We start from the raw sequence: 17,428 nt of genomic DNA on the forward strand, positions 1-17,428 counted from the left end.
ATTACGATATTTTTGGCAAAATACCGCGATGTTACTGCAAATTAGCGGTAAAATACCGCAGTTTTGCCGCAAATTTTACGGTAAATTGCCGCAATTGTACCGTAAATTTGTGGTAAAATGCGGCAGTTTACCAAAATGACCGGAATTCGCCGTAAATTACCGTATTTTTCCATAAAAATACCCTATTGTACGTAAAATACCGTTTTTTACGGTAATTTTTCTGAATACCGTACGTTATTTTACGGTAAATTACGGCCTTATACGGTAATTTACCATAATTCGAATCTACTAGGGCCGGGTAAAAAAATTTCAAGCCTGAATGATAATAAAATTTTTCCTCGGCCGAAAAGTGGCTACATAAATAGTACTGACGTTTACTCCATTGTGTAGTTGACGTTATTCCAAGTTGGAGTTGGCATTTCTTTACTGCAACTCGTAGTAACCTCAACTACAGCTGCTGTTGTACTACAATTTTTTTCCGTGTTAGTAGACATAAAATTTTCTATGCTGTATATAATTAAGAAGGCCGGAAAAATATTTTCAGTGACTAACAAATAAAAAAAATAAGTTTTCTGCTTTTTAAATATCAAACAGAAAATTTCCATGCAACTTTGAAATTCAAATTAAAGCAATGGATTTTTTTATTTTAATGAACTAAAAAAATTTCACAGTATGAAAAAAAATTTATGTATAAAGTGACAGTCCGTGTTATATATACCAATAAAAAAAACAGATAAAGTAAAAAAAACTGATATAAATTTTTGATGCCACTTTAAAAAAAATTGAAGTAAATATTAATTTTAATTGTAAAATTTTACTTATCTTGTCAGTAGCAAAATAAAAAAAAAAAAATGTTTAATAAATTTGAAATAATGTATGAGACGTTTTACAATTATTGTAAAATTTAGTAATTACTTTAATGAATTTTACAAGCATTATATTATATCAATATATATATTTTTTGTTTTGTGTTTTTTTTTATTTTATTTATTATTATTAATATTATTATTATCATTATTTTTTTTTTATCACTTAACCGTCCTTTGACAAGTGGGTAAATTTACCCTGAAGAATACATTGAGCTCGATAAGCGAGGCAAGAATAAGAAATACTGCGTACATACATAGACAAGCACGCCCGACTTTTAAATCAAGTTGAAATTTATTCGAAGCAAATGCTATGTAAAGTAGCATCAAAGTTGATAAAAGTGATATTGCGCTGTATTCTAAACCACCTGAATTTATACTGATATAGTGACGTCCAGGTTGGGTTGGTGAGAAAGATGATTTTATAAGCCATGGTAGACCTAGACAAAGCAGTATGTCAAATGTATTCGAGCCAATCGAATTACTGATGCCCATCGAGCCATGACCTAGTGCATTAATCATCATTTGTTACTTCGATTCACGTTCAATTGTGATCTTGTCGTTCAATAATTTTGGGGGTGTGCGAATTTTGTTTGAATCGAATCGAATTATTCAAAAATTTTCGAATAATTTGTAACTTTTTGAAGTTTTCTAAAGTAACCAAAGATAATTTTTCGTCGTTTCGAGTATGAGCTCTACTTACCTCTGACAAAAATTTGAATTATTGGAACAAATATTTAAAGTTTCAGTCATTTGAAAGAAAATTTTGGAATTACAGTTCAAAAATTAGTGTTAAATTAAACAAAAATCACATGTCCCAAACGGTCCACTCAATTTTTAGTGTCAATTTAACACATGATACTTGTGTCAAAAAATAATCCAGGTTTGAAACTTGTTGAGATCAGATAACACATTCAACTTTACCCGAGTCAAAAAAAAAAAAATTCGGATTTAAGTCTCAAAATTCTCAATGAGGTTTTTGAGGATCAATTTAGAATTTCAAGATTGACTACAGAAAGTGATCCTAGTTTAGTCCTCAAAGTAGTAGTTACGACCAATTTTATCACTTTGAGGACTAAACTGGAAGAACATAATCTGGATTAGTGCCTCAAAATATTAAAAACACGCAGGAATAATTTTATCCACATTTGAACCTCAAAAGTCTCATTCGACGTATTCTCTCCCCTCTCTTTTCTATCTAAAATTTTCAAAAGTCCGAAGTATAACTTTTCATTCGTTGAGGGTTTTGAGATCTTGGTTATAATTTAAAATGGATAAATTATTCGCATTTAGACCTCATAGTTTTCATTGAGGATTTTGAGTACTAAGTAGAGTTACTTTCTGGGCGGCAAATAAAACATCAAAGGAATTGACGCTTTTGAGGACTAAACTAGAATTTGTTTTTTGACTCGGGATAGTTAAATTTACACTTGATGGTGTCAAATAATTGACACTAAATATTTAACCATTTAATTTTCATCCACAAGAACACAAAATTTTCAACTGTACTTTTAATTTTCCGAATTATTCGAAGGTTTACGAATGATTCAAATATTTCAGAAAAATTCGAAAATTCGAATTATTTGTCTTGAAGTTCGAATCAAATAGTGCGTAAGCTCAGACTTCGCACACCCCTAATATTTTTATCTTATAAATATTTATTTACCTTGTTTAGCCACAATAACACTTGATACAGCTTCTGGGACACTTGTTCCCGCTGCCAAAAATGTTATACCCATTACAGAGTCTGGTATTTTTAGTGTATCACCTAAGAAAAAATTATTTTTTTTATATTTAATTATTTTAATTAAATGGGGCCTGCAGAAAATTTGATAAAAAAAAAATTTCACCGAAAATTTTTTGGGTATTTTGAGTCAACTATAAATTTTAGAGCATTTAGAGTTAGAGTAGAATGGGAGACCTTAAAATTTTTTTTTGCTCAAGTATGGAAGAGGTATCTGGGGCAAAACGGGGCATTTAAAAAATTGATTATCATTATAATTAAGATTTTTTTCCTAGTAGCCATACTTGTCCCGGAAAACAATAGATATTTTGGCTGTTACTGAAATAAAAAATTTAAAAAATGATAGAAATACGTACCGATAATTGTTATCATCCAAGCTACGACATAACTAAGAGATCCAATCCATACAATACACATGATAAATGTTACTGGGAACCATTTTTTAAATCTAGGTTTCTCACAATCTGGTATCGTACACATAAAAATCAAATGAATTGGCCAAGTAAGTACCCACGCTGTTTTACGTATCCACCCACCTCTCGCTGGCCACACTAATAACTCATACTCATATTCTGTAAAAAACAATTTAAAAAAAAAAAAAAACTGAAATAGTTGATGGCTAAAAGTACACTGATGATTAAAATAAAATTGCAGTTGATATTAAGTGATTTTAAATAATGCTCTGTTTTAAAGTATTAAAAAGTTTATACAAAATAAATTAAATCAATAAAGTGTGTATTTACAATTCTATTGTTAGCACAAACGTATGTGTGAACGAACGCACGGATAGATTTACTGACGTCAATTAAATTTAAAATTCAATTTTACTTTTTTATTTGAATAACAAAGTAAATCGTTTCAAAGCTCTATTTAGTTTTATTTTTATTTATTTTAATCTTTTGTTTGATGGCGCGCTTTTTATACTTCACAAGTGTCATATCCGCAATAAACTTAAGTTTAAATTTTTATAAAGAATTAAATATCAGTACGCGAATTTTTTTACTTTTCAAAAAAATTTCAGAGTTTCAATTACTCTAATTTTTTTTTTTTTTTTTTTTTAATTTAAATTCAAAAGAGAAAATTCTCAAAAATTTCTTTTTTTGTATTTTCTATAAAATTTGACGTAACGCGACTACTTATACGAAAAAAATATATATCCGGGCCAATCTGCATATATGAGACATATATTTTTCTATGTTTTTATATTTATTTTTTTATTTTTTATATGTTTTTATATTTAATTAATAAATATAACTTATGATAAATTTTAAGAGTAAATTAAAAAAAAAAATCTAAAATAAGTTACAAAACTCAAAATGTCTAGTGATAATTTTGAAAATTAAAAATGATTTAAAAAAAAATTTTACTGGGCCATTTTCCCCACTTTTCTTTGAGATGGGAAAAGAGTTTTTGAATTAAGTTTCAGTAAAAAATTCAAAGCAATCATCGAGTACAGCGCAATTAAATAATTTTGTGAGTTGAACGTAAAAATTTGATTAAATTTTCATTACCCATTTAAAATCGATAATTGTTAAATTAATTCAAGGATCATTGAATTTTAAAATTACAATCTTTGGTACAATCTTATACAAATACTTATTCACGTATTCCGTCTTATGATTAAATATTTCCAATAAAAAAAAGTTTTAAAGCCAATGAAAAAAAATCTTACCAGCCTCGTGATTTTCCTCTTGACTTTTCGTTCCTCCGTTCTGCAGTGGCACGTCGATTGTCGCAATTTGCTCAACTCTCTCACCGGACGATTGCAATTTATCAGATCTCGATAAGTGAATTTCGCCGGCGTCTCCTGTGGTAGAAATAATTAAAAAATAAAAAAAAACAAAAATATTAATAAAGATTTTTTGAATTTATTTAAAAAAGCTGGCAAGTAATTGTGAGGAATTATGATCATGAGTAAATATTCATTTAAAAATCGAGTGACAAAAAATAATAAAAATGAATAGAGTATAAAAATAAAATAAAATAAGATGTAAATGTAAATAATAAAGATGAAAAATATCTTTTGGGTTGATGTTAAATTTTTTTTCTTGTGTTTTCATGCGCAACATGCAGCTCTGCATTATTCAACGGTGTTATATACAATAGGAAAAGTCAGCAGAGTGTTCCAAAGGCCGATCGATAGCTCTCGTGACCAGGTCACGAGAGATCAATTATCCAAAACCGTGGATAAACTTTTAACAATTTTTTTTTGTAAACTAAAAATAGGATAGAGGTGCCATTTTGGGCCAGTTTTGGACACCAAAAATTTGAATAAAATCATTTGTAAAATGCGCAATGGCAATTTAATTTTTTAATGTATTCAAAGATACTTTTATCACACTATTACACTGCAAGTTTCTTTTTATATTTTTTCATTAATTAAAATAAAGCAGTAAGTGTCCAATAGTGAAGCAGTGGCCATAAATGGTACTTCTGCCCTATATAAAAAATCGTATTACTAATTCCAAAAGGACATATTTTCATAAGCCCTCTTGGCTTTAGGGAGATTTCTACCGTGTAAAAAATTAGTGGAGTACTCCGAAGGGAAGTGAATACGGATTTAAATAAAATTCAGAGTACTCCGAAATTAATCCGCTGAAAAGACAAACTCCTTATTTACTCCGTATGCGGAGTAATTTTTTTTAAACTCCATAACTCTGGGCAACGGAGTAAATTCGGATTTAAATGAAGTCCGTTATCACTCCGAATTCACTCCCAATTTTTTACAGTGCAGTCAAAAGGGTGTATGATTTTTTTTTCATTGCCGATTGTTTGGTTGACTTATTTTAGAGCTAAAAATTGAAAAAAAAATTTTAAAAGCCAAAGGGGCATATAATTTGAGTTATGTGCCCTCTTGGCTTTCAAAAAATTTTTTTTAATATTAAATAAGTCAACCAAACAATCAGCAATGAAAAAAAAATCGTACGCCCTTTTGATTTTCCGAAACTCCTTAAAATTAAAAGGGCGTTTAAAAATCTAAGTCCTTTTGGAATTAATGACGAGAAATAATTTCCATACTTCAAGCGAAACTGATTAATAATTATTGAATATTTATATATATGATTTAATATAAAGTAGTGAATAGATTTACCTGGGCCATTATGTACTTCTTCGGAGGGTGAAACGCTTTTCTTGGTACGAAAACGTGTACAACGTTGAAATGATTTGTCCCAGTACATTACTGCAATGTATACGATGTATAGAAGGACAAGGGTCAGTGCCTCGTACCATTCTACTCTCTCATCGTGAATAATGCAGATTAAGATAGCAACTGTTACGCCGTAAGCTAAGCAATCTCGGCTTACAGGCCACCAATCCAACGGAACCACCTAATTACAATTTTTATTTATTTTACTTACGTTACGTTTACTCTTTTTCATTTTTGTTACGCTTATTTATTAATTAGCACAGTAAGTTTTATTTTTAAATCTTATTTATTAAAAAAAAGTTTATGCCGTTCTTTAGAAATTTATTTTCTTTCCAAGTTTTAATGAATATTTTTTAAAATTTTTTTATTTTTAAATTAATTATCAAGTATTGTAAGAAAATAGTTGAGAAATTTTTATACGCGAGGAAGCTTTTAAAGTTACAAAAAAAATTGTAAATTTTTACTCTGGTCAGAATTCATCTTTTTATTTCATAACGAGAATTTGAAAGCTTAAATGGATTTTTTTAATTACCCGCCACTTTTTTTTATTAAATCCCGAATTTTGAAATCGTCGATTTTATAAAATCAAAATTTTTTTGAGTTTTTTCTTATTTTTAAAAAATATTGATGTAAAAATTTTTCCAATTTGAAAATTAATAAAATATTACAGAGAAGTCACAAAAAATTTTTCTAATACAGGCTTCTAATTAAAAAAAAATTTAAAAATGTTTAATCTCGCGGTATTCCATCTAATCATTAATCAACTAGAGATTTCTATCTCAATTAATTTCATTCAATTTTTTAAATGCACAAAATTTCCCGCCGAAAAATTTGAAAAAATTTTCGCCCTAATTAAGTACTAAAATTTATAAAATAATTAGCTGTCGCTAATGAAAATATTACAGAGATTTATAATGTAGTAAATTGTTGATTAAATTAAAGTGTACGATGTTAATTATCACGGCATAGCAATTATCAACACATGGAGTTAATTTATCACACATGTATGTATTTTTTATTTTCATTCAGCCGCAGGATTTTAAATGTACAATAATTAAGTAATTAAGTTTCTAAAGTATTTAATGTTGAGCTAAAAAATTAAAGCGCATATATAATAGTATATTAGTTATATTTAAAAATGTACGGTAGAGCAGTGAATTAAACCGCGCATTTAAACCCCGTCACCATTAACGATTGTCGAGTATTTTCGTGATATAACAACAATTGAGGCTGGTGTAAATACTCAGTAAGAGGTGTTGAGTATTCAAGTGTGAGTAAATTAATGAGATAAATACAACTACTAGAATGTATAAAAAAAATATATATATATTGTAGATATATATCTGCAGAATATGTAATAAATAGTAACAATTACAATAGAACGTAAAACAAAAAAAATTCAATAGATAAATAAATTACATTCTTTAGAGAAAGTTGATATATTTATGTCTCGCGGTATTTAAAAGAAATTAAGTATAGAGGAAGAATAAGAGTAAAGAAAAAAAATAAAAAAAATAAATTCACCATTCCCGCGCCGATACCGCAACAAGCGGGGACTGCAAGGATATTAAAGACTGCTGATCCTACTATCGTTCCTACACCGATATCACCTTCGGTAATAAAAGTCCCAATTGCGTTGACAAATAATTCTGGTGCGGATGTTGCAGCTGCCATAAATGTCGCACCAGCTACGTCTTTTGACATTGATAATGCTGACAAAGTAGTTTTTTATTTAATATTTTATTTTTAGTTATTACGTTTAAATTTCTTTATACATGAAGGGGAAGGGAGAAAAACAAGACTGGTAAGGAAATAATGGATTTTTATGCATGATCCTGAAGTTAGCAGGCAGTTAAAAATTTTCGAATTTTTGTTTCAACGACTTAATTTAAAAAAAAAATAAATATAAAAATATGCACATGTAGACAATTTAATAAACTATAGGTGGAATTTTTTCAAAAATTTTTTTTTTAATAATTTATTGTTTAAAAAAAAATCCAAAAATTATTAGACGTCGGTTAACTTCAGTATCATTTTTTTAGATGTGAATGGGATAAGTATTTTTTTTTTGACTTCCAATTGAGGAATTAAACCAAATTTCGAATTGCCATTGGGAAAAATATTTTTCCCCGTGTGGGCAAAAGAGACCATCTCTAAAAAAAATATGGTACTAAAGTTAGCCGACGTCTAATAATTTTTTGATTTTTTTTGGAACAATACATAAAAAAAAATATTTCAAAAAAATGCAGCAACAGCCTTTTTGATTTTCTACATGTGCATATTTTTAGTTTTCCTTATTTTTGTAATTGATTTAGTGAAAAAAAATCCGAAAATTGATAATTGTCTACTAACTCGCCCTTATACTTCTACGTTTGAAAAAAAATTATGTTTACTTGAGTAGTAACTCAGTAAAAATTTTTCTATTAACTGCAGAAAATGAAAATTTATTTACAAAAAAAAAATTAAACTCAGTCTTCTTCAATTAATAAAATTATTTTGAATTAAACACTTAAATTATCGAACAAAAAATTTAGTAAAGTCGAAAATTTATTAAGACAATGTGTTCTATAAATAAAATCACTTTAAATGGTTACATAAATTTAATACAAGCAGTTAGTTGTTGACAAGCAATTAAATTAAATTGTATAGTATAATTTAATCTTGAAATTTTTTAAGTTACTGTTTTTTTAATGCCCACATTTCCTTTAAGCAATCGCTTTTTTAAATTATTCATACATCAAAGCTTCTCTTTGTCTTTGATATCCTCGACATTTTACACAAAAAAAATAATTATTGTTTTAAAATGTTGAGTCTTCGTCCTCTTATTTATTTTTCTGGATTATCTCATATTTATTTTTGTAAAAAAAAAGAAATTTTATTAATTGAATTTAAAAAATTCACTAATTACTGCTGTCAAAGGACATATTCATAAATCACATAATAAAAAATAAACTACAGACAATTAATTAAAATCACAAAAAATATTTAAATCCTATTCTTAAAAAAAAAGTTTAATTTTTATTTTAAAAAAAAGTAATTCGTGTAGTAATGAATTATAAGGAACAAAAGGATTTATTTCTTGTCTTGAGAGATAAAAATTTAAAACGTTAAGATCTAGAGAAGTATTTAATTAAAAATAATAAAATTATCTTACCATGACATATTTTTTCTACTGCAGGTACAAAGAATTTATCGCATACTACCGCTAAAGCGATGAACAAGTAAAGAGACACGATGACGTGAACAACCACAGCCCCTTCTTGTCGTTGTTTCTCATCAAACAGGTCATGTGGAAAGTCCTCAATTGCCGGTGGTGTACAATTAACCCCTAGAGTATTTGGATAAATATATAAATGTATGTTTACATATAAATAACAAACTATCCTCAATATATATATATGTATCCATGTGTGTGTATATGTACATCAAAATATGTATGACCAACAGATTCGCAAACATTTCACACTTTCTCATTTTGATCCAACGTACCGTGAAACAAAAATCCGATACAATTAATATCATCACGTTTTCCGCGTTAATAGGGATAACACTCAGGTCAATGAGGCCATAAATATTCACTAGATATACATACTATAAACTAAATATAATATTATGTTTAATATTAATTTCATTAATATTCAAATTCGTTTTTTTATTTTATCATGCTAATTATTAAGCTGCTATTTTAATGAGAAATATTAATTAATTAAATGGAAAAGGGCCAAAATTAGTTCCTAATTAATTTGATGCAATCATTTTTTACTATTTCTAGTTTGGTTTTAGTAAAAATAAATATTTGAAATCAATATTATCCAGCTGTCAAAAAAAATTCCTGATCTTGGACGAAATTGGCCCGCGGAAAAAAAGTTTGAATGCCTTTTTTTCAATTCTGGTACTTTAGATATGGATGTGAGATAGAAAATTTTGAAAACATTAAAAACTATACAAGTGGTTTATAAAAAATTTGGAGTAGCCCAAAATGTGTCTTCGTGATAATTTTTCCCATGAACAGATTTTTTAATAAAAAATTATTATGAAATTCATAATAACCACAGATTTTTTGTGGACAAAATTTATAACTTAGAAGTTATACCAAAATTTTACTTCTTGAGTTTTTGAAAAAAAGATTAAATTTTACAAAAATAATTGATCTCGAAATTTTAATTTGTAAAAATGATAGAAGACATTAACAGCTCGACGATTTTCGATATAGAAATACATGCATAGAAAGGGACAAAGCTGTATTAAGGGAAAATATGGTCACCGTGGGAAAATTTGGACACCTAACACTCTTTCCAAAAGTTTTTAAAACTAAAACAATTCCGAAAGTTTTTGAGAATGACTCATTTTGATTTTTTTATGACGGGCTTTTGATACCGACTAGTTTTTTGGGGATAACATGAATTCGAACTAGTCAAAAAATACCCCGAGCCAAAATGTCTAGCCTCAATCTAGCCTCATCGAACCCAAGTAAGCCTCAATCCAGCCTCACTGAGAAAAAAAAGCATTTTGAACCTTAAATGATGTTCAAAAAGCATCAATGAGTTTCAAATGGTGATCAAAGAGTCTCAAATAATACTAATTGAATTTAAATTACATAGTCGAGTAGTAGGTTCATTTGAGGCTCATCGAGGCTTCTTGAGGATCTTTGAGAATCATTTGAGGCTTATTGAGGCTTTTTGAACATCATTTGAGTCCCGAAATGCTTTCCTTACTCAGTGAGGTCGGATTGAGGCTTACTTGGGTTCGATGAGGCTAGATATTTTGACCCGGGACACTATTAAAATTTTTCTAGGAAGTATCCGACCGCAAAATTCAATCTTAATTTTAACCTCAAATTTCGGCTGCAAATAAACGTTTTCTAGAACTTTATTTGAACCTCTATACTGCGTATATTTTCATTTCTTCATTATAAGCTCAAATAAGGGTCATTTTGCCCTCTACTTTTCTTACCCCATAAAATAATTATCATATTTTCGATGGCCTTAAAAAAATTAATTTTCCACCATTTGGCGAAATCAATTTTTGAAAATTATCGTCACTTTGAATCAAAAATCGAATTTACAGATCGGAAATTTTTAAAAATGAATTTTCAATCCCTAATATTTGTGCAAATGAAATAATAAACCGCATTCGTAAAAGATGATACAAAATCGGGTCAATCGGGAGACACTCGCTAGTTTACCAGTGTCAGATAATTATTATTGTCGTCTATTCAATTTTGTGCTCGCGGATGTTCCACTCCCATAAACGGAAGTCGTGGAATGTTACGTTTTACGTAATACTGCCAAACATACAACACATCTTTACATATTTATCAACTAAAGTTACGTTATTCCCAAAACTTGATCTTCAAATTCCCAAAATAATCAAAACTCAATTTTTCATAACTTGAGTCAAAAAAATCTACGTAATACTATTAGCGTAATTTAATAAAATGAAAAAATCAACTGATAAAATAATTTGAAAAAAAAAAAAATTTTTTTTTAAGCTTGATCAAGTTTAATATGATTTTTATTCTATTTAAAGTACGTTAAGGGAAGAGAGAGGACACTATTAAATTCTTAATAGGTTGACGCATGGCCTGGAGGCGCAAAGCGTGCTAATAATCTTCCACCGAGTTCGCGGTGACCCAGAAAATCCTTAAGCTCAAGAGAGTAAAGGTAAAAAATAATTAACAAAGAGAGATTGTTTATAATATATCATTTTTTTTCCTTTAAATTTTAAAATATATGCAGATTAATACCAACGAAAATTATCCGTAATGACAATTATTTTATTTGTATTTATATTTATTATTTTTTTTCTAGACATTTATAGACAGACAACTTGAATTGTTAATGTGAAGGTGGTGAGTGCAAAGTTTCTATACCTATGTGGCGACTGATGTGACTTCCTACCGATTAAGCAACCTAAAGAAGTTAAATTGCTCTCATTCAACTGAGCAGAGTAGATGCCATTCATGTCTAATGTACGTCGTATAAACTGGGTATAACACGACTCAACAACTTGGTTAGACCGACCACGACGTCTTGCTTGATCCAAAGACCAGCATATGTTTTAAAAATATATATGTAAATATTTTTATAATAATAATAACATTTATATCTTATATTTTTCTAAATATCTACAATAATAATGTTTTATGTAATTGAGTAATAACCCATATTGTGTGCTTTGCACTTATTAATAATGTTAATAAATTTTAACAATCTATTACAGTAAATTTTAATCACACTCAATTCATCATGTGCAAGCTTCAATCGTTTCCTTTGACACTCATGCCGACTTTGTGCCCTCAATTAATTGTAATCCGTTTCTCTCATTACAGATTAACCGACACGGTCACGGAATAAACTTTGTACAGGATAAATTAAATAATTACTACGGGACTAGAATTTTTTTTTTTTTTTAAATTTTGTAAAACAATTTTTTTCAAAATCTCTACTCTTTGAAATAAATTTTATGGATCAAAATTAGAAATTAGATTTGAAAAAAATTTTTTAAGCTTCCGAAAAAAAAATTTGAAAAATGAACTGGAGATTAATTTTAAAAAATAATTTTTTTAGTAGTGAAAGAAATTTTGAAAAATCTTAGGGCATTAAAGTTAAGGTTGTAAATAAAAATTTAGTTTTACGGTGACTTTAAAGTGTAGTAGATATTGTATTCCTTAAACGTAGAAAAAGATGGAATTTATAAAAACACGAACCTCCTCCTAGGTCAGACGTATCCATGTTGTCAATCTCGTTGTCACACACATACTACATTAACAACTACTCCGAAGTCCGACATCGTTTGTTAAATTGCATGCCCCTCCCTTTGAGTGGTTTAGCAGTTGAGCGTTTCGATCGCTTGAAAAAAATATTTTTTTTTACACTATTATCTCGCTTTTTGTATCTAATACTACCTCTGCCTCTGCCTCTATTTTATATATTTTTTATTTTTATGTTTTTGGCAATACTCCACAATGGATTTAATCCACGATCCGAGTAATTAAAATGACCTTTAGAAAAAAAAATCTTTTTTTTTACGATTCAAAGAATATTTTTTTTATTTTTTGTTTTGTTTAAATTTTTTTGAATTGATTTTTTTGACGTTTGCGAGATGAGTCGTCAAGACAACGAAGCGGCGAGTGTGTAACGATCACTGAGAGACGATTCGTAAAGCTACCGAGTGCACTGGATAGACCTAGAGATAGTACTTGATCTAGTGCACTCAGTCGAACCCAGTTAACTTTGACCATTCCACTTTGACAATTTACCTTATAATTTACTACGTTATATACTGATGTGATATTTAGCTCTAATATAAATTCAACCAACACCAATACTCACACTATATATTTTACTTGTATTCATATTACTATTTTTTTAAATATTTGTGACAGTAAATACTATATATTATTTTATTAATTATTAATACTCTGTACATGAGGCATTCCACGCCAAATTGGACAGTTTTTGAACTTTGCATTTTTGATGTCCTCTATTTTCTGACATTTTCTTGTACCTATCATACCCTTTTTGGCCAAGTTTGAGATTCTTTTGATCATCTGTTCAAAAGACTTCAAATTTTGAAGAAAACTCTGAATTTGGACCATTATTTTGGAAGTTATGAGCAAAAAACCGTAAAAACTGTTTTTTGTAATTTGACATCTTTCGAACCGATGATTAAAAGAATCTCAATCTTGACCAAAAGGGTTTGATAGGTACAAGAGAATGTCAGAAAATAGAGGAAATAAAAAATGCAAAGTTGAAAAACTGTCCGATTTGGCGTGGAATGCCCCATATATTTCGCTACTAAATCACGAAGCAATGAGATGTGTTCTGCTACGGCTTACTCGGGCTTTGCTGATTCGCTCACTTAAAAATTATATTTACACACTCAAATATTCTCAATTAGAACGAAATTCGTCATCATTTGATAGATAATTTACTGATAAATAAACTCTAAAAACGAATTAGTGAATATTCACTGGAAACCAGATATAAGTATACTGGTTGAATTAGTGGTATACTTATAGTTGTAGAAATAGTGACTATCCACTGATTCGCAGTAAATTTCACTAATTCATTTTTAGAGGGAAATGAACAAAATTTTGAATGGCTTTTTTTAAAAATAATAAATGTTAAAAAAACCTGTAATGTCCGTCAGTATGTACAGATGTTGATAAACACAACAATTTAAAAAATAGACAACAGATTGATCTATTTTATTTTTTATTACACTTTGATTCTTAGAGAGAACCCTTTTGAAAATCACTTTCTAAATTCTTTTAGTTTGATTGTAAGCAATAAAAACTTAAAACCAGCTGGCAATTCGTGAAAAAATTTAGCTTCCATTTTTATTTTTGTCATTGTTATTATTTTTTTTAAATACCTTTTTATATATAGGAGAGCCATACACTGTAAAAAATTTTCGGAGTGAACGCGGATTAAATCCGGAGTGAATGCGTAGCGGATGACTGTTTATTTATTTAATCCCCTCGGAATGAAATTTACTCCGGGGAGTTTATTTTAATATTAAAACTCCGAATCAGTGAATGCGGATTTGAATAAAATCCACATTACTGCGAAATCACTCCGCTAAAAAGACAAACTCCCAATTTACGGCATATTCGGACTGATTTTTTTTGACTCCAACTCCGAGTGTCAAAGTGAATTCGGATTTAAATAAAATCCGTTATTACTCCGAATTCACTCTCGTTTTTTACAGTGTAAGTTAATCACTTTTTGAATGAGCAAGTGAGTTGTGCATTTGAACTTCTAACTTTATTTTATTTATTAAGTCTGTACCTTTATAGCATTTTCATTTTTTGGCATATTATTTTTACCAGGTTTCAAAAGAATTTTAAGAGTTCGATGATTATAAAAATCGAAAAAAAACTCCATGCAGTCCAATTTACTTATCGTAAATGAGTTTGAAGTAAATTGCATATTAATGAAAATTAAAACAATAAAAGAACAGTCAATTTAATTTTTATTATTTATTTAGTTTACAAATTAAGTTACACTCGATTGAAACTGGTAAGCCGAGGTATTAACAGACATGATAATGGTTTATTTAAACGGATACAAACGTATTTTCAGCCGAAATCATACTAAAAGTTTTTATCGAGTTTAGTAGCAGTTTTATTTAACGATAGTTTTATTAAACTTTACACTCGGTGTATTCAAACGCTTTTCCACATTATTTTATCCGATAATTTTATCAAAGCTGTATACTTCCCGTTCATGATGATGAATTGATATTAATTACAGATAATCAGCATCTTTTTTCTTCTATATAAATAATTCATGCTTCATATTTTTTTACAAATTCTTATAAATAATTCTCATAAAAATAATCATTGAGTACAAATAGAATTCAAAATTTTGCTGATCTTCTAATGTATTTTGTGGCAGCCATGCTGAATTACTACTGAAATATATGTTTTATATTTATACATATACTCACTGAGTTGTAATTAGGGGAATTAGTAAATTTTTAATATGTTGCAGTGTAAGTGTACCACTAATTACAAAATGGGGTAATTTTCTAGTTCTATGGTTTTCTTAAAGATTTTCTTGAGAGGTGACCCAGATAAAAACTAGGGCGTCGATTTAATGGGTTTGGTTTTTGGGGATATCAAATAAGTTGATCGGAAGGATTCTCGCACAGAGAAGTGTCGAAAGAAAATTTTTTTCTATTAACACAAGCCAGTGAGTCGATTTTCTATAGAATTTCTTAGAAGGAAATTTTGACCAAAACTGCGGCCTCGTTTGAATAGTTTCGAACTTCGGGGATTACAGACAAGTTGTTTGGAAGATTATTAGCTCATAAAAGTATAGAAAAATAAATTTTCTTAATAAGCATAAGCCAGCGAGTCTCGATTATCTAAAGAATTTCTTGGAAGGGAATTCTGACCAAAACTATGGTCTCGGTTTGATATTTTTGATCTTTGGGAATCACCGACTACACGGTAAAAAATGTATGGCGTTCAACACCATGATGGTATGGTCTCAAGACATACTAAAATAGTATGTGAAATATTCCAAGATAGTATTGTAACGAGTCTCAGAAGTTTGGCGTTATTTACTATACTGTATAGTGCTGGAGCTATTGTATTGCTTACACGTATGCATAGCAGGCACGGCGAAACAACATGGCCCTGAGACCCATACTACAATGCCGAGGGTACAATGCTACCTAGTTTTTCCCGCCATAATTTCTGGCGTGTCAATGTATGTAATACTATCGTATTACCACCAAAACTATATAGATGTCGTTAGACTAGGCTTATCGGCCATAAGCATTGTGGATACGGCAACGCAGTATGGGCCTGACGGCCATACTGACATTGCGGCGTCCACGCCAACTATCGCCAATGTTACTATTCCCGCAATGGTTGATTCGTCTATGCATACAATTTTATAACCTATAAAAATCTTCGATACCATACAGTATGGCGTTCACGCCCATACTGGCATAGTGATATCCGCAAAATATTTCTTACCGTGTAGTTGTTTGGAAGAATGCTAGTACTTAAAAGTATGCAAGAAGTATAAAGGTCAAAAATCGATTTTCTACCCGTTCTCACGATAAATTAAAAATAATTTATTTTTATAGAAACTTTTTATCTAAAAACGATGGTCAAAGTTGCTGTCAAAAACGTTTTAGTTTGTAGTGATAGTCATGCTTAACTTGGTCAGACCGATAAAATGAGAAAGCTTTTTACACATTTACACACAAATACTACTACCGAAAATTTGCTGAAGGTTCTTACCCACTCACACGTACCAGCCCCTACTTAGTTTCCGTTAATCCCACACGTGTGCCTACAAATTCACCCAGCTCTGTCGTTATCAGGTTAATAAATATGAAGAAATTTTACTATTTGTTTAAGCTTATGAAGTTTTTGAACCGACAAATATTTTCAAAATCTATCAGTTGATGCCACAAAAAATTTTTGTTGAAAACAAAAAATTATTAACAAAACTATTTACATATAGATGACTTATAATACTTATTTATATTGCATTACAATTAATTGATATAAATTTTACATGCAACCCTAGGGAATATAAGTGACATGAACTGCAATTTTGTGACATTAATTATTTGAATACAGTGCAAATAAAGTTCGTGCTTTACACATTTTGTGGTATATTATAAATATATATCCAAATAAATAATTCCCTTTATGCTAAACGAAGTTTGGTCGACGTAAAGTGAAATGATAAATTATTTAGTTCTATAGTAATAGCAATTTTTATAACTTAAAAATTTTAAATAAATATGAACTAAGCATAGATGGGTACAAATATATGTTCCGGTAATTGTTCAGAGAAAAAAATGATGTTTGAAAAGAATGTTGAGTCAGGTGATTTGATACTGAAAACTACGATAGGGGAGGAGCGGACAGGGTGGGAACGCCAAGGAAATAATCGATTTTCGTGCATTAAAAAACGCTGATTCTTTTTTTTTTTCTATTTGCAGTAATCAAACAAAATTTCCAGCTGCCATGAAAAATTTTTTTTCTGGACGGGCAAAGTGGATCATCCCCAAAGAAAGTAAAAAAAAATACTAGTGTCATGACTTGTTAAAATACTAAATTTGAATTTAAAAAGTTTATTATTATTCTGAGTTACAAATTTTTCGTAAATTTAAAAAAAAATAAAATTTGAAATT

At 29.1% G+C, this 17,428-nt stretch overlaps 1 protein-coding gene and 1 long non-coding RNA gene across 3 annotated transcripts; one reads left to right on the top strand and one right to left on the bottom strand.

The window, feature by feature from the left end:
* Window positions 1-1,014: 1,014 nt before the first annotated feature.
* Window positions 1,015-12,946, bottom strand: LOC130673272 (sodium/potassium/calcium exchanger 3). Of its 2 annotated transcripts, XM_057478240.1 has the most exons (9): window positions 12,666-12,946; window positions 12,468-12,609; window positions 8,913-9,086; window positions 7,283-7,470; window positions 5,702-5,939; window positions 4,283-4,417; window positions 2,967-3,182; window positions 2,533-2,634; window positions 1,015-1,372 (listed from the first exon to the last, which is right to left on the bottom strand). In XM_057478240.1, exons 2-9 carry the CDS (start codon window positions 12,490-12,492, stop codon window positions 1,029-1,031), a joined length of 1,422 nt encoding a protein of 473 aa, XP_057334223.1. In that variant the 5' UTR covers window positions 12,493-12,609; window positions 12,666-12,946; the 3' UTR covers window positions 1,015-1,028. The 2 variants fall into 2 exon arrangements, with proteins under 2 accessions (XP_057334223.1, XP_057334224.1); XM_057478241.1 differs by having other exon boundaries at window positions 12,468-12,946.
* On the top strand, window positions 8,979-11,805 carry LOC130673273 (uncharacterized). The gene is made up of 3 exons (XR_008990861.1): window positions 8,979-9,113; window positions 11,288-11,421; window positions 11,569-11,805. It is a non-coding gene; the product is annotated as an uncharacterized LOC130673273 (long non-coding RNA).
* Window positions 12,947-17,428: the final 4,482 nt, after the last annotated feature.

Source organism: Microplitis mediator, chromosome 8 (genome assembly GCF_029852145.1).
Source record: "Microplitis mediator isolate UGA2020A chromosome 8, iyMicMedi2.1, whole genome shotgun sequence".
Classification (NCBI taxonomy): Eukaryota; Metazoa; Arthropoda; class Insecta; order Hymenoptera; family Braconidae; genus Microplitis; species Microplitis mediator.